The sequence below is a fragment of the Lipotes vexillifer genome, unplaced genomic scaffold, assembly GCF_000442215.2.
Source record: "Lipotes vexillifer unplaced genomic scaffold, Lipotes_vexillifer_v1.1 scaffold12, whole genome shotgun sequence".
NCBI classification, from domain to species: Eukaryota; Metazoa; Chordata; class Mammalia; order Artiodactyla; family Lipotidae; genus Lipotes; species Lipotes vexillifer.
Window position 1 is genome coordinate 4765496 of NW_006796716.1, and position 16275 is coordinate 4781770.

The 16275-nt window shown below is 53.2% G+C and overlaps 3 protein-coding genes across 4 annotated transcripts in view; 2 read left to right on the forward strand and 1 right to left on the reverse strand.

The window, feature by feature from the left end:
- GAL3ST4 (galactose-3-O-sulfotransferase 4) overlaps nucleotides 1-3102 on the forward strand; it is a 5932-nt gene extending 2830 nt beyond the window's left edge. The window contains exon 4 of one of the 2 annotated variants that reach the window (XM_007468863.1): nucleotides 1659-3102. In XM_007468863.1, coding sequence (XP_007468925.1) covers nucleotides 1659-2681 — 1023 coding nt within the window. In that variant the 3' untranslated portion in view covers nucleotides 2682-3102. The remainder of the gene's footprint in view (nucleotides 1-1658) is intronic. The other variant, XM_007468864.1, reaches the window with a different exon arrangement.
- Nucleotides 3103-3364: 262 nt separating this feature from the next.
- On the forward strand, nucleotides 3365-9034 carry TRAPPC14 (trafficking protein particle complex subunit 14). The gene is made up of 11 exons (XM_007468865.1): nucleotides 3365-3953; nucleotides 4166-4261; nucleotides 4367-4496; nucleotides 4662-4748; nucleotides 6183-6303; nucleotides 6409-6556; nucleotides 6687-6769; nucleotides 6876-7039; nucleotides 7577-7731; nucleotides 7963-8156; nucleotides 8268-9034. Exons 1-11 carry the CDS (start codon nucleotides 3546-3548, stop codon nucleotides 8419-8421), a joined length of 1740 nt encoding a protein of 579 aa, XP_007468927.1. The 5' UTR covers nucleotides 3365-3545; the 3' UTR covers nucleotides 8422-9034.
- Nucleotides 9035-9268: 234 nt separating this feature from the next.
- LAMTOR4 (late endosomal/lysosomal adaptor, MAPK and MTOR activator 4) lies at nucleotides 9269-12597 on the reverse strand. Its single transcript, XM_007468866.1, has 4 exons — nucleotides 12519-12597; nucleotides 11946-12026; nucleotides 9952-10069; nucleotides 9269-9607 (listed from the first exon to the last, which is right to left on the reverse strand). Exons 1-4 carry the CDS (start codon nucleotides 12519-12521, stop codon nucleotides 9510-9512), a joined length of 300 nt encoding a protein of 99 aa, XP_007468928.1. The 5' UTR covers nucleotides 12522-12597; the 3' UTR covers nucleotides 9269-9509.
- Between the last annotated feature and the right edge of the window lie 3678 nt (nucleotides 12598-16275).

A 16275-nucleotide genomic window follows, 5' to 3' on the forward strand; every position in this document is an offset into this window, starting at 1 on the left:
GGGAAAGAGCGAACTTTCACTGAATACTTCTTGGGTGCTGGATAGTCATCTTACCATCATCCTGCCAGGAAGGCGTTATAAGTGTCTCCACTACACAGATGAGGAGGTTGAATCTCAGAGAAGCTAAGTGACAGGCCTCTGTTAACGGAAAGCCACAGAGCTAGCATTTGAACCCAGGCCCAGCTGCTCCAAAGTCAAAGTGCCTTCTGTGGGCTGTGTGCTTGTGTATGTGTGTTTGTATTTGGAACTGTGGGGAGAATATTCATCAAAAGAGGTGGGGCTTTCTGGAGAGGTGGGTTTTATAGGAAAGGGTGGACATGACTTTGTAGTAAGGAAAATATTAGGTGTTCTTAGAGCAAAACATCTTAAAGACATGGTGGCAGTGGTGTGCGTGCATGCGTAGGTGGTAGAACTTCAGTGGTGGCTGCAAAGGCAGTCCTGTTGCAGCTGGAGCAGGAGAAAGCAGCTGAGCAGCATGAATGTGATCTAATGAGAAGCGAGGGAGCACTGCTGGGAGTGAGGCGAGGACAGCGGTCACTGAGGCAGGTTCCTCTGGAGTTTAGGATGATTGTCACCACCCCTCACTACCTCCCATGTTCCCCACACTTCCACATCCTTCAAGGTAGGTGTTAACCCAGATTTACTGATGGAGGCTCTGAGAAGGCTCTGAGAAGTTCGATAACCTGCCCAAAGTTACAAGGTTGGTAAATGGCTGAATTGGGATTTTATTCCAGGTCCATCTGATGCCACAGACCGTTCTCTGCAGTTTCCCTATGCCTTCAAAGAGACATACAGCTCACAGACTCGCCCTGCAGGCATGCCCACATTGGCAGAGCAGACTGGGAGACTTGTCAGGGAGTCAGGTTCAATGACAGAGGACGCGTTCAGAGGCAGAAACCCTTCAAGGAGCCCCAGAGCTGGGTTCTGGCATGGATCTGCCTGAAGGACCACGCTAGGGTGTGGCTCAGCCCAATTCCCACCTTCCTTCTTGCCCAGAAGTGGGATCACATATCCCAGGCCTCAGAGCAGCACCCTACCAAGTGGCCATGGCTCCCCAGTGCCCATTCCAGGGGTGTCTCTTGCTCTGCAAGATGCCAAGGAGCCCCAGGAGTGCCCTGTCCTTCGGCCATCCTGGGCTTGGCCTGCCCCTGATGCCTATACCTGAGACAGCATTGCGACTGCTCTGTCTCCTCCCTATTTGCTGCCAGTGATCCTCCTGAGAAGGCCTGAGGCCAGCTCCTTTCTTGGAGTTGTGACAGAGTCCCAGAGTAGGCACTTTGGTTTTTGTTGGAGAAGTGAACACAAAGCTTTGATTCCTAGAAGTGTTACTGACCAAGGCAGACAGAAAGGCCCAAGGAAGTTAATGTTCTCCAGGAGCTTCCCATGTTCCAGGTTCCTTCCTATCCTTATCTCATGTAACTTCCATAATCACTTGGGAAGGAAGGATGGATCCCTGTTTTGCAGATAAGCAAGTTGAGTCTCAGAGATGTTAAGTGCCTTACCCAAGACCTATGTAGCTGGTGAAGGAAGCTGGGAGTTCCCAGCAGAGCTGTCAGGAGGAGGCTGGAGGAGGCTGGGGGTCAGCGGGCACTGGGTTTGCTCATAGTTTCTTGCTGGCTTAGTTCTCTCTCCCTGTGTCTGTTTCCTCTTCTCTGCAGGTACTTCAGGTCATGCCTTCTGACAGCTTCTTCTTTTCCATTGTCCGAGACCCAGCGGCTCTGGCCCGCTCTGCCTTCTCCTACTATAAATCCACATCATCGGCTTTCCGCAAATCACCGTCCTTGGCTGCTTTCCTGGACAATCCCCGAGCCTTCTACCAGCCCGGGGCCCGTGGGGACCACTATGCACGCAACTTGCTATGGTTTGACTTTGGCCTCCCCCTTCCCCCAGAGATGAGGACCAAGAGAGGGAATCCTCATCCCCCCAGAGATCCCAACCCGCCACAGCTGCCTTCTGGTGTTGGTCTGCGAGCCCACACCTTGGATCCCAATGCTCTCTTCCATCCCGTTCCCACTGTTGCTGATGGTCACAGCCAGACGTCCAGCTCTGCCTCTTTAGATTTGAGGTCTTCATCCTTCATCCAGTGGAATCTGGCCTGGCTGGACTCTGTCTTTGACCTGGTCTTGGTGGCCGAGTACTTTGACGAGTCATTGGTCCTGCTGGCAGATGCCCTGTGCTGGGGTCTAGATGATGTGGTGGGCTTCATGCACAACGCTCAGGCTGGAGGTGGGCAGGGAGGAAGTGCTGTCGGCGATGATGGACTGACTGCTGAGGACAGGCAGCTGTCTGCAAGGGCCCGAGCCTGGAACAACCTGGACTGGGCTCTCTATGTTCACTTCAACCGCAGCCTGTGGGCCCGGATAAAGCAATATGGCCAGAGCCGGCTGGACAGTGCTGTGGCGGAGCTCCGGGCTCGCCGAGAGGCCCTGGCTAAACACTGTCTGGTGGGGGGTGAGGCTTTAGACCCCAAGTACATCACTGACCGGCGGTTCCGCCCTTTCCAGTTTGGATCAGGTAAGGTTTTGGGTTACGTGCTTCGGAGTGGCCTGAGCCTCCAAGACCAGGAGGAATGTGAGCGCCTGGCTACCCCTGAGCTACAGTACAAGGACAAGCTAGATGCCAAGCAGTTCCCCCCAACAGTCTCTGTGCCCCTCAAGACTTCAAGGCTACCCTCCCCCTAGGCATCAGACCACTAAGTCTTAGGCTGAAAAGCAGCTGAGCCACAGGGGCACAGTGATGAGTGTGAGGCAGCCACATGCCCTTTCTGCTTCCCCCAGAGACCATGTCTGCTCCACAAAGGACCAGTGGAACTTTGCACGGAAGTGGGCCCCACGTCCTCCAGCCTGTGCCGAGGAATCCTAGTCCTAGAAGCATCCTCCCCCCATCTTGCCCCTTTCCCTTTCCAGCCCTTCCCCCCCCCCCCCCGGGTCCAAACAGCACTCTCAAAGCCCCCCTGGAGGAGCAAACCATGGAGTACGGCAGAGATTGTTTGGGACACAAGGGATAGGAATAATGCGTCCATCTCTCTATGAAATATTTGTTATTGGGCTATACTCATTTCACTATGAAATGTTTGTTGAATGAATAAATAATTTGAAACTTTGACCTGCTCTATATAGGGCGGAAGGGAAGGGGATGGAGCATCTTCCTGGGAGAAACGGGGTTGGAGGGGGTTCTCTTCATAGTTCTCTAAGAAGGGGTCTGTCTGCAGTCTCACCTAAACCCTTCATGCAGCAGGCACACGCCGCTCCTCTTGTCTAAAATCCGGTCGCCCACAAATTCCGGCGCCTCCGAGGCCACGCCCCTTCCCTTCCGCTTCCGGTGTCTCTCCAGTCATTCGGCCCAGCACCCCGGTTCCGGCCCCGCGGGGTCTCGGTTCCGGGCTCGTTGCCCCGGTTCCCGGCCCCGGCTGGTCTGTCGGGCCGGTCCGGCCGCGCGCAGCACCAGTCGGGGCTCGGGGCTCCCCGGGCCCACCCCAGCGGCCCCCTCGCCCTCCGCCGGCCACGGCCCACCTCGCTGCCCGGCCCGCGCCGCCCTCACCGCCCATGGAGTCCCAGTGCGACTACTCGATGTACTTCCCCGCCGTGCCGCTGCCGCCACGCGCGGAGCTGGCTGGAGACCCGGGCCGGTACCGGGCGCTGCCCCGGCGCAACCACCTCTACCTGGGGGAGACTGTCCGCTTCCTGCTGGTGCTGCGCTGCCGGGGCGGCGTGGGGTCCGGCGCCGGAGGCGGCCCGGGCTTGGGCTCCCGAGGGGCCTGGGCAGAACTGGCGACCGCCCTGGCCGCCCTGGCCTCGGTCAGCGCCGGAGGGGCGCCCGTGGGCGGTGGCTCCGGCGACCAGGATTCCGAACCCCCGGGGGGCGGGGACCCTGGTGGTGGGGGGTTGTTTCGAGGCTGCAGCCCCCTCCTCACCCACGGCCCGGGCCCTGCTACCTCAGGGGGAGCGACCACGGTGAGGAGCTCGGGGCGACACGGCACAGGGCGGAGGGGCGGTCTGCTGGGCTCCAAAGACCGGAGGGGAGAGGGACGCTGGAGGGAAGCGGGAGGCCGATGACGGGTTAGGAGAGGGGAGGGCGAGAACCACATACCGCAGATCTTAAAGGGAACGCTGGCACTGCGGGCGGCCTTGACTCTTGTGACCTCTTCACCCTTTTCACAACCCAGCTGCCTGTGGAGGAACCAATTGTGTCCACAGATGAGGTCATCTTCCCACTCACCGTTTCACTGGATAGACTGCCCCCAGGGACACCTAAGGCCAAGGTAAGGCTGGCATGGGGTGGAGCTGTTGTCCTAATTCTGACGCCCTTTCTGAGGCTGGCCGTGTGTCTTTTCTCTCGACTGTGGTCCTGTGTCCCCTGTGCTCAGATTGTAGTGACCGTGTGGAAGCGGGAGGTTGAGGCACCAGAGGTCAGAGATCAAGGCTACCTGCGCTTGCTGCAGACCCGATCTCCTGGGGAGACCTTCCGGGGCGAGCAGAGCGCTTTCAAGGCCCAAGGTGGGGAGGAGAATGCAGAGAGGAAATGCTGGAGTCTGGAATTTGGGGGACAGTGGAGGGGTGATACTGGCAAGTGCCCAAGCTGGAGAGAAGAGCAAGTTAGAACTGTGGGTTGGAATGAGGCTCACCCAGCCCATCATCTCTTGCCTCCGCCCTCTCCTGCAGTGAGCACCCTGCTGACTCTGCTGCCCCCTCCAGTTCTGAAATGTCGCCAGTTCACTGTGGCTGGAAAACACTTGACCGTGCTCAAGGGTGAGCAGATTGGTGGCTCAGGTCTTGGGCAGCAGCAAGGGCACTGACTGGGTGTCAGTTACTCTGGTGGGGATAGATCCATTTTAGGGGGGAAGAGGTGGGGTCCAAGGGGTCCAGAGCCGTGCCGCTGCCGCCACGCGCGGAGCTGGCTGGAGACCCGGGCCGGTACCGGGCGCTGCCCCGGCGCAACCACCTCTACCTGGGGGAGACTGTCCGCTTCCTGCTGGTGCTGCGCTGCCGGGGCGGCGTGGGGTCCGGCGCCGGAGGCGGCCCGGGCTTGGGCTCCCGAGGGGCCTGGGCAGAACTGGCGACCGCCCTGGCCGCCCTGGCCTCGGTCAGCGCCGGAGGGGCGCCCGTGGGCGGTGGCTCCGGCGACCAGGATTCCGAACCCCCGGGGGGCGGGGACCCTGGTGGTGGGGGGTTGTTTCGAGGCTGCAGCCCCCTCCTCACCCACGGCCCGGGCCCTGCTACCTCAGGGGGAGCGACCACGGTGAGGAGCTCGGGGCGACACGGCACAGGGCGGAGGGGCGGTCTGCTGGGCTCCAAAGACCGGAGGGGAGAGGGACGCTGGAGGGAAGCGGGAGGCCGATGACGGGTTAGGAGAGGGGAGGGCGAGAACCACATACCGCAGATCTTAAAGGGAACGCTGGCACTGCGGGCGGCCTTGACTCTTGTGACCTCTTCACCCTTTTCACAACCCAGCTGCCTGTGGAGGAACCAATTGTGTCCACAGATGAGGTCATCTTCCCACTCACCGTTTCACTGGATAGACTGCCCCCAGGGACACCTAAGGCCAAGGTAAGGCTGGCATGGGGTGGAGCTGTTGTCCTAATTCTGACGCCCTTTCTGAGGCTGGCCGTGTGTCTTTTCTCTCGACTGTGGTCCTGTGTCCCCTGTGCTCAGATTGTAGTGACCGTGTGGAAGCGGGAGGTTGAGGCACCAGAGGTCAGAGATCAAGGCTACCTGCGCTTGCTGCAGACCCGATCTCCTGGGGAGACCTTCCGGGGCGAGCAGAGCGCTTTCAAGGCCCAAGGTGGGGAGGAGAATGCAGAGAGGAAATGCTGGAGTCTGGAATTTGGGGGACAGTGGAGGGGTGATACTGGCAAGTGCCCAAGCTGGAGAGAAGAGCAAGTTAGAACTGTGGGTTGGAATGAGGCTCACCCAGCCCATCATCTCTTGCCTCCGCCCTCTCCTGCAGTGAGCACCCTGCTGACTCTGCTGCCCCCTCCAGTTCTGAAATGTCGCCAGTTCACTGTGGCTGGAAAACACTTGACCGTGCTCAAGGGTGAGCAGATTGGTGGCTCAGGTCTTGGGCAGCAGCAAGGGCACTGACTGGGTGTCAGTTACTCTGGTGGGGATAGATCCATTTTAGGGGGGAAGAGGTGGGGTCCAAGGGGTCCAGATACTCTGAGCTGAGCTGGTTACCTCCGACAGTGCTGAACAGCTCCTCCCAGGAGGAAATTTCCATCTGGGATATCCGCATTCTCCCAAACTTCAATGCCAGTTATCTGCCTGTCATGCCCGATGGCTCTGTGCTGCTGGTGGACAATGTCTGGTGAGGTCCTGGGGAGGGGCAGGGCCGCACAGTGGTGGGGATGGGGGCAGGGCCGAGAGCTCTGGTGTGGAAAGATCCAGCTCTGGTCCCTTTCTTCTGAACTAGTCACCAATCTGGGGAAGTCTCCATGGGCTCCTTCTGCCGGCTCCCTGGTACCTCTGGCTGCTTCCCCTGCTTGCTTAGTGCTCTGGAGGAACACAACTTCCTGTTCCAGCTCAGAGGGGGTGAGCAGCCCCCTCCAGGGGCCAAGGAGGTGAGTATAAGAGACTGGTGTGTTCAGGAGAGAGGGTGAGAAAATGCAGTGGGAGGAAGAGGCCAGGGGATTGACTAAGGGGAGAGGGAACCTCTGATACATGTGATGTTTCCCTTTGTTCCTCTGGCAGGGCCTAGAAGTTCCCCTGATTGCTGTGGTTCAGTGGTCCACGCCGAAGCTGCCCTTTACCCAGAGCATCTATACCCACTACCGGTGAGTTTGTGGGACACCCCACCCTGGCCCCGCCTGGGTACCATCCTGTTCATCTTTGTTTCAAAACACACACATCCTGCTTCCCTCTCTCTCTCATTGCTTCTAGCCTTCCCAGCATCCGCCTGGACCGCCCGTGCTTTGTGATGACTGCTTCTTGTGAGTCCCCTGTTCGGACCTACGAGCGTTTCACTGTCACCTATACGCTGCTCAACAATCTCCAAGACTTCCTTGCTGTGAGGCTCGTGTGGACCCCGGAGCACGCCCAGGCTGGTAGGTGGCTGCCAGGCCTAACCTTGTCCCGAAGGAGGGGAGGGGAAGGGAAGCAGTCACAGAGATGGGTGACTGTGGCCGGCTGCTTCGGCTCTGAACCGGGGTGGTCTCCATGGTGTCACAATGGAGAGTTTAGAGAGGCCGCGGGGCAGAATGATTTTAAGGGCCTTGACACTGGAGCTGGGCTCCCTGGTATGTTTGACTTGTACCTCTCCCACTTCTTAGCTGTGTGACCTTTGGTAGGTTACTTAATCTCTCTGAGCCTCAGAATTCTCATCTCTCAAACGGAGAAAATAATACCTCGTGGGGCTGTTAAAGCGACTTAGTGAGTTAATATTATGTGAAGTGGTTAGAATAGATCTCAATACACAGTATTAGCTACTGTCATTTATAAAATTCAGCAAACAATAGCATATACTCAGTTTACTCCACAGAGTGGCTCTGAGGATCAAAACAAGACTGTGCTCGTGAATGCCCTCTGCAAACTGAGAAACACCATACAGATGTGTTTCCCAGCCCCCGTTTCTGCCCCCCCAGGAAAGCAGCTGTGTGAGGAGGAGCGCCGGGCCATGCAGGCAGCCCTGGACTCCATCGTCTGCCATACACCCCTCAACAACCTCGGCTTTTCCCGGAAGGGCAGCGCGCTCACCTTCAGTGTGGCCTTTCAGGCTCTGAAGACGGGGCTCTTCGAGGTGGGCTGGTAGGGGCCAGACTGTGTGCTGGGTGAGGCAGAGCATCAGGTGGAAGGAGTCAGGGCCGCTGGCTTCTGTGGCTGAAGCATAATGGGTGGTGCTACAAAGCCGCGCGGAGGGAAGGTGGAATTTAGATCCGACTTCGGCCTGTCAAGTGGGGAAGATGACCTGAAAGGAGGTCCGGGGCCTGGAAGCCGAGCTGGGTGGCTGATCCATGTCTCCCTACCCCAGCTGAGCCAGCACATGAAACTGAAGCTGCAGTTCACCGCCAGCGTGTCCCACCCTCCGCCCGAGGCCCGGCCTCTCTCTCGCAAGAGCAGCCCCAGCAGCCCTGCCGTCCGGGACTTGGTAGAGAGGCACCAGGCGAGCCTGGGCCGCTCTCAGTCCTTCTCCCACCAACAGCCCTCCCGCAGCCACCTCATGAGGTACTGAACCGCGGGAGGGGTGCCAGTGGATTTGGTAGAGGCCGGAGTTGGAGAGGGAGCAGGGAGGGGCCCTGGGTCCAACCAGAGCTCATAGCCTCTGCCTTCTCCCAGGTCGGGCAGCGTGATGGAGCGCAGGGCCATCACGCCCCCTGTGGCCTCGCCTGTCAGCCGCCCCCTCTACCTGCCCCCGGACAAGGCTGTGCTCTCTCTGGACAAGATCGCCAAGCGCGAGTGCAAGGTCCTGGTGGTGGAGCCCGTCAAGTAGCACCATCCAGCTCTCCCTCTCACACTCCTGGAAATGAACAGCCCCCGGAGCGGTGCTCCCTCCAGGCTGTGCCTCCCCTGGGATGCCTCCCACCGAGGGTGAGGAGGCCCTCAGGGCCGCCTGTCTGTGTCTGCTGATGAGGGACGAGGGAAGAAGCTGTGAAACGGGCAGGGATGGCTGTGGCGTGAAGCCAACAGTATTTCCCGGACCTCCTGGGGGGGCTGGCCCCACCCCTCGGCCAAGGCAAGGGCTCCAGGAGCTCCCTTGCCCCCTGCCTTGCACCCTGGTTCTAAGTTTACAAAGTGTTTTCCTCGTTCCTTTAAGTTGTCTTCCCTGCCTCTGACATTCCCTCCCTCCCTCCCACCCGCAGGGCTGAGATCAGAGGGTGGTGATGGTAAAGGGACCCGACAATGACATGACCCTCCTGTCTCAGGTCAGGGGAGAGCTCGGGGCCTCCCCTCACCCTCATGTTTACGTTTGCAGTCTGAAGCACTTTATGTGGAGTTTTTTGGTTTTGGGGGTATTTTTTTGGTTTGTCTGTTCCTGTAACTTATTCTCCAACTACTGCTTCCAACTGAAATAAGACTATTAAATACCTGTTCAGGAGGGAGAAGAATGTTCTTTGTGTGTTGGTGGCAGGAGCAGAGACCCAGGGGCTCAGAAAGATTCCCTTTAGCATGTACACCAAATAGCTCCCTTCCCACCCATTTTCTTTTTCTTCTGAGTCCCAGTTTTAGATGTCTAGAGGTGGCCTTGCTCCACTCCTCTGGGCTGAGGCCCTAGAAGCTGGAAGACACATGGGGTGTGACCCTCCTCCCCCAATACACACGACACATCCCTGGGCCTGGGAACATCAGACTCACGTTTATTAGGAGGGAAGGTGAGGAGAGGGAGGTCCCCTCGCCCTCACTCTCCTTAACATAGTACAGAGTCCCCAAGCCTCTGCCCTTCCCGGTAGGGGTGGGGAAGTGGGTGAGCAGACAGCCTTAGTTCTAATGGCAATCAAGAGAGGCGGCGGGAGGTTTGCGTCTTCCTCGTCACAGAGGCTCACGGCCCCATCCACCTCTGCCCCTCGCCCTCTGGCAGGCTCACACGTCAAGGGGCTCCCGGCCTCGGTTCTGCCTCTTCACCACAAACACCCTCTGTCCCGACACGGTCACCAGCAGCGTGTGTTCTCCAAAGACCACTGGAGGGGAGACACACCTTCCCCCGCCCCGGGAGAGGGAAGGGAGCAGAGAGTTAGTGGGGTGCGAAGGCCTCCCTGGGGGTCACCACAAACTGGCTGGGCTCCAAAGCCAAAGAAATTTGACACTTCCAAGCTCAGAGAGTTGAAGATGGGAGGCCTCCATTAAATCCCCTTCTCTTGCTTTCTCATAGTTCTGATGCAGGGGTGAATACCAAGGGGAACAGAGTGGCCAGAACCAGGGACCCCGGGGAGGTGGTGGGCGGCTGGAAGGAGATAGGTGCTTTTCTCTGAGAAGCCTCGGGGAGCAGCACCCCCCAACACCGTCACCAGGGCCAGGGGCTCACCCGACAGGCGCTTGAAGGGTACGTTCATGCTGTGGTGCAGCCGGAAACCGCAGGCCGTGCTGACCAGCTCAGAGATGGCGCTGGCTGCCTGCTCGTCATTCTCTAGATCCCCAGATGACTACATGCAGACAGAGGAGGGAAGATGGCAGGAATTAGGGAACAGAATTGGGAGAAAATTCCAAGGACACTGGCTCTAGCACTTGTAACCTGCCCCCACTTTCCAATATCCCAAGGTCACCCCCGGTTTTGGAAAGACCCACCCAAAAACTGCCCTGTGACGTTGTTGCCCCTCTTGATGCCATCCTGTTTGTCATCCTTAAAATACCGGGCTTCCTCCTGGGAAGCAGTGACTCTCATCCATTTCTTTACTGATGCTCTTTTCCTAATCCCTGAATCTTGATTTCTCTCCCTGTTCCCACTTATTTGATAAAATCACATTCTCAAACATCAGTGCCCACCCACCACAGACTTGTTCCAGGCGCCGTCTTTTCCTCAGTCTTCCCGTTTGTTGCCCTGTCTGCAGAATCTGAAACATAAACATCCCCTTTGTCCCTGAACCCCTTTCTACTACCTAGCCCTTGGGTAATGATGTCACAGTGGCCTGGGCTTCCTCTTTTCTTGTGATGATCTCAACTTCCTCTTCCTGCCTCCTCAATATGGGCCTCCCACTGAGTCAAATTCAGCACGCTTCGCTCTCTTGGACATTCTGTACCTCAGTTACCTCATCTGTAAATTGGGGACAACAATACCTATCTTATGGGCTTGTTGTGAGGGTTACAAGAGCATATTACCAAGATGCTTAGAATAACTCCTAGCATTATATATTTAATTGCTATTATTCTATATCAAACTCAGTGTTTAAAGTTGAGCCACCAAAATTCCCCTTACCTCTCCCCCTCCCCAATCAACTTCCTTTCTTAAGTCCCTGTTTGTTAAGGCACCATCATTCTAGGCTTGAGTTCAAAGTCTTACAGCATGGAAAAGTTATCTCCTCTATTACCTATCTCTAGTCATTACGAAGACATATCGATTCTTCCTTTAAAAATCTCTTCTCTCCTTGCTCCTTCTTATTGCCATCAGCTGTTTCATACCTAGATTTTGGCAACAGCATCCCTGCTTCTGAATCTCTCTCCTTCTGGCTCATCTTTACACCTAATAGAACAATTCCGCTCAATCACTTCATCAGCTCATGTTTCTCTTCAAAAACCCTTCAAAGCTCCTATTACCCCCCAAGATTAATCCACAGGTGTTAACCCAGCCTTGAAAGTCCTCCACAATCAGATCTTTCCTTAACATATCCTCTTCTTCCCCCAAACATTTCCAAATCTTTTCAACATAAACCCACCAGCAATTCAGACAGGCTGATGTCACACTCCTGCAAATATGTCCACCTCCCAGCCCTGAATATGCTCTTTCTTTTCTGCCTGTTCACAACCATCCATCTTTTAAGGCCAGCTGAATTGTCTCTTCCAAGAAAGTTTCCTTGCCAAAACACAAGTTAACACGAAGGGCTGAATCCTTCACTCTGGACTCCTTCAGTTATCTTTACCACGTGCAATACTTTGAACATTTAACCTTAAGCCTTGTCTCTCTAGCTGAACTTTTAACCTTAAACCTTTTCTCTCCAGCTAGATTGAAAACTTCTAGAGCACTGACACTATATTGTACTGTAGAACAAAATACCAAGCCTCTTCAATAAATACCAAATAAAGACATACTCAAGAATAACTCAGGTAATGTCAGTTATCAACAAACCTGTAACTAGTCTGGCTTTGGTAGAGTCAGTAAACCTCTTTTACCTCAAAACAGTTACAGGACTAAGATTCCAGAGATAGATTAATTGATTTAATTCCCGAATTTAATTCCTATATGCCAGGCATGATACCAGGTAAAAATCAAGAACAGAGACAAATCAGGTTAAACTGGGCAACGTTAGAAGGCATCATCGGGCGATGTGTATTGGAGGAGCCCCCCCTCCCTTTTCCAGAACGCACCGCCAGCACTGCGCCTTCACTCAGCACCAGGTAGCCGAGCTGGTCGGGGATTCGCTCCAGCCCCTGGGTCAGTGCAGAAGTCTAGTGGGTAAAGATGCAATCAGTGAGCAGCAGGCTAAGAGAACAGCCCTTGGCAAACCCAAGTCTCTCTCTTGACAATGGCCCCCCAGGCCTCTTTCCCCAGCCAGGGCCCTTCCAGACCCTCTTTGCTCTACATGGCCTTCAACACTGATCTTCCTGAGCCTCCGTCAGTCCTCACTCTCTGCCCCTGGGCTCCACCGGCCTTCCACACCCCACCTTTGCTACCCCACAGACAACTCCCCTCAGCTCGGTCTCCAATTCCACCTGTGGCCCGCCGCTCCCCCTCAGATTACTCCCCAGCCTCTATACATCCTCCCACCGTCCCCTGCTCAGCCCTCTAGGTCGCCACCCCTCCATCTCCATTCCCTCTCGGTCCCGGGGCGGATAGGAGGTGAGGGCGGAGTGCAGGCTCAGGACTGGGCGACCAAAGAGATGGGGGGGCAGGGACACCGAACCCCCGGCGCGTAGTCCCGCGCATGCGTCCTCACTCACCATCGCAGCCTACGGTGCTGGGGGGCGCTCACTGCCAGACGTGGCTTCCGGCTCCAGTCCCAGGTGACGTGATTCCACCCGGCGGTCTCCTCCTCCTGCCTTGCACCGCCCGACTTGAGTCCCGCCCCCAGAATGCGGATTGGAGAGTGGCTACGTCTTCAGACTTACTCTGCCAGTGTGGAGCGCCGCTTCCCGGAGACGCACGCGGATTGGCCGCAGACCCTCTTTAACATTCATCTCCTCTTCCCTCAGCCCCAAAGCGCCGAGATAGGGGGGCATGGCGGCGGAGGGGCGGGCCTGGGGGGGCGGGGCCAGAGGGAGGAGGTTGGGCTAAGGGTTTGTGCCTGCGCACACATGCGGCCCAGGTTCCACCTAGGGCTAGACTGCCTGCCATGGGACAGTGAGAGAATAGAGTAAAAAAACGTGAAATGCAGATGAAGAGCTATTCAAGTGCTACTCTTGTGCCTACTCCGGGCAGCTCTCTAAGACAGAAATTTGTTCCCAAAGTGTTTTTTTGTCCCGGGATTATGTAAGAAACGGTGTGTTGGTGCATTGATCCCTCGCTAGCCAAGGCAGGTGCAATACTGAATATTCTCTGCCAGGAATAATTAGAAAATGACCTTGGAGTCATTTTTAAATATATGAGTGTCATAGAAATTTTTTGTTTTAATTTAAATAGTTTTTAGGGCTGCTGCAATGTTAATGTGGGTGAGGGAAAATGATAAGTAGTAATAAAACAGTAAATACTTGATGAGGATGTGGAGAAATTGGAGCCGTCATACATTGCTGGCAAGAACGTAAAATAGTGCAGTTGCTGTGGGAAACAGATTGGCAAGTTTCCTCTAAAAGTTAAATATAGAGTTACTATATTTATAAATGAAAATTAGATGTAGAAAAGTTAAATATGACCTAAAAATTCCACTCCTAAATACATACCTAAGAGGATTGAAACCCACTAACCCACTCATTAACCACCCTGTAACAGTATCCCCAGATACTATACAGATGAGGAAGTGGAAACAAGAGATTGAGCCTTGCTCACTGCACACAGCTGGCAAGTGGCAGAGCCAGATTCCAGTCTAAGTCTGCTGATGCTGAGGCTGATGCTTTTTCCATTGCTCCATTGGCCAACTACTATTGTTTTTTAAGCTACATTTAATTTTACCTCAGAAATTCCCTGTTCTCATTTTACTTAACACAGAGGAAACTTTTACAGGACATTCCTCATCAGCCGTCATTAGAATTGTTTCATTTTCACAAACAGCTTGAATCATACTACTCATGTAGGGAGCAAAGTTTTTCATTCTTTCATTCAACTGGTGTTATTGAGCACCTTCTATGTACCAGACACTCTTCTTGGAATTGAAGATACAGCAGTGAATAAAAATAAGACATATTTTTTTATTGTTTTCAAGTTGTGAGGAAGAGGGTGAGTCAGATAATAAATAAATATATTAAGTGGTGAAAAGTGCTATGAAGAAAATTGAAGCAAAGTTTCCACTCACAAGACCCAGACCTAGTGAATTCTGTAAAACAGACCTTATTAAAATAATTCCTTTCTTTCCTTAGCCTCCCCACAGTTCAGTTATTTTTCTACAATCACCTCTTTTTGTTCTATCTGGTATAAAAGCACATAGATCTGGCCATTTCTTTGGGTCTTCATTTTCTTGTGAGGGCTCCCACGTCACGTAAAATTTGTATTAAGCAAGCCTGTATGCTTTTCTCCTGCTACTCTGTTTTATGTCAATTCGCAGACCCAGCTGAAAACCCTAAGAGGGTAGAGGGAAAAAAATTGGCCTTCACTACATTGTGAAGGTACTTCTAAGGTAGGATGAGTATTTAATTTTGAACAAAGCACATTAGCCTCCATAATGTGGATGGGCTTCATCCAACCGGTTGAAGATCTTAAGGGAAAAGACTGAGGTCTCCGGAAAAGAAGGAATTCTCATCAAGACTTTAATAACATAGAAACCCTCCCAAGTTCTGGCCTGTTGCCCTGTGGATTTCACACTCAAAACTGCATATCAGCTCTTGCCTGAATTTCCAGCCTGCTGACTTGCCCTACAGATTCGAGACTTGCCAGTCCCCACACTTTGTGAGCTAATTCCTTAAAATAAATATTCTCTCTCTCCCTCCACCCCGCCTTCGCCTTATTCTCTGGAGAAACCTGACTAATACAGTGGTTAACTTATGGCTGGTTTCTGTGGGTTTGGCATCTTTGCTGCCTCGGTTAGCATTCTTTTTCTTTTTGATTCTGATTTTTTTGGGGTGGTTGTTGTTTGCTTTGAAACTAGACGTCCTTGCCTCTTATTTTCCTAGTACCAATTCTTACCCTATCAAACAGCCATCAACAAACTTCCCAACCCCAAGTCTGCCTTTCTTGATTCTGTTAACCTTGACCCACCCCTTCAACCAGCACTTTTCAAAGACTACAGTGCAATTAAATTTTAAAAAATTAATTTTTATATATGTATAACTGACTCACTCTGTTATAAAGCAGAAACTAACACACCATTGTAAAGCAATTATACCCCAATAAAGATGTTAAAAAAAAAATTAATTTTTAAAAAGACTATAGGGTAAGAGTCAGAGTCATGTGCTTTGACCCCATAACTGCTCAGCTTGTAAGTGAGCAAGGCAGGCAAACAAAGCGTCACAGTGACGTGTAGTGAGTGCTACACTAGATATGAGCCCCTTAGGTCCCATGGGACAAGGTGTGTGCATTGGGAGGGGTTGAGTTGGGGGTAAATTTTAAAATGTGTGGTTTCCAGTCAGGAGGCTCTGCTAGGCTGAGAGACGGGGTGTCGGGATCATTTGGAAACGGCTTAGACAGAAAGGAGGAGGCCAGCTCCGCCACTGGGATGGATGAAAACATGTTATTTCATGCCTCATGATTTGTTCCCTCCTTTTCAAAAGAAGGAAGGGCAAAGAGCAAAGTTAGAGACCACAAGGCCGAAACAAAAAGTCTCTAAAAACCAGAAGGAAATCCTGGGAGCAGCTGGAATAATATAGAAAAAAATTATTCAATTTGTAGGTTAGCAACGTGCTAGGTACTGAGGTAGACACTGGAATTTCAAGGTGGACCAGGTCCTCATCTTCAAGGAACTCATTGTCTAAAACAAGCTCAGTGAGCACTCACCAGCGTATTTTTTTTTCTTTCTTTTCATTTTATGTGTATTTACATACTCGAAAAATTAAATTGTGGCTATTACAAATGCTATGTGTCATCCAGTTTGTCCTGTTCATAGTCATCAGTTTTCTCCCATGTCAGTGTCACATTTCCCAGTCTCTAAGGCTACTTAGCATTCCAGGATTCAGGTAGCACAACTGATCTAATCGTCTCTAGTGCCCATTATCTTCATCAGAATATTCTTAATATTCTTCCTCAAGGTATACAGATACTTGCACAGCGAACTCCCTCAGGGTCTCCATCCAGTTTTCTCCTTATCCGAGAACCTGATCCTGTCCCCTTGATAGAAAACAGCACACCCACCACCACCCTGACCTTCTATATATCCTCTCACCCGACTTTGTTATTAAACTTTATTCAAAAGCAGAAACTAACACACCATTGTAAAGCAATTATACTCCAATAAAGATGTTAAAAAAAACTTTATTCAAGCATAATATACATACAGGAAAAGTTCACATATCATAAATGTACAGCACAGTACCTCTTCACAAACTGAACACACATGCACCAGCATCCGGATCAAACAACAGCATTACGGCTCCCGAAGCACCCTTCTTGTCCAGT

What these genes read in the sequence shown, in the direction of transcription:
- TRAPPC14 (XM_007468865.1), top strand. Translation starts at nt 3,546, where the DNA reads ATGGAGTCCCAGTGCGACTACTCGATGTACTTCCCCGCCGTGCCGCTG. An exon ending in CTGCTGGTGGACAATGTCTG is followed by an intron (nt 6,304 to 6,408) that starts GTGAGGTCCTGG and finishes CTTCTGAACTAG; the next exon opens with TCACCAATCTGGGGAAGTCT. An exon ending in TGAAGACGGGGCTCTTCGAG is followed by an intron (nt 7,732 to 7,962) that starts GTGGGCTGGTAG and finishes TCCCTACCCCAG; the next exon opens with CTGAGCCAGCACATGAAACT.
- LAMTOR4 (XM_007468866.1), bottom strand. An exon ending in GTGAAGGCGCAGTGCTGGCG is followed by an intron (nt 10,070 to 11,945) that starts GTGCGTTCTGGA and finishes GTCTGCATGTAG; the next exon opens with TCATCTGGGGATCTAGAGAA. An exon ending in ACCCTTCAAGCGCCTGTCGG is followed by an intron (nt 9,608 to 9,951) that starts GTGAGCCCCTGG and finishes TCTCCCCTCCAG; the next exon opens with TGGTCTTTGGAGAACACACG.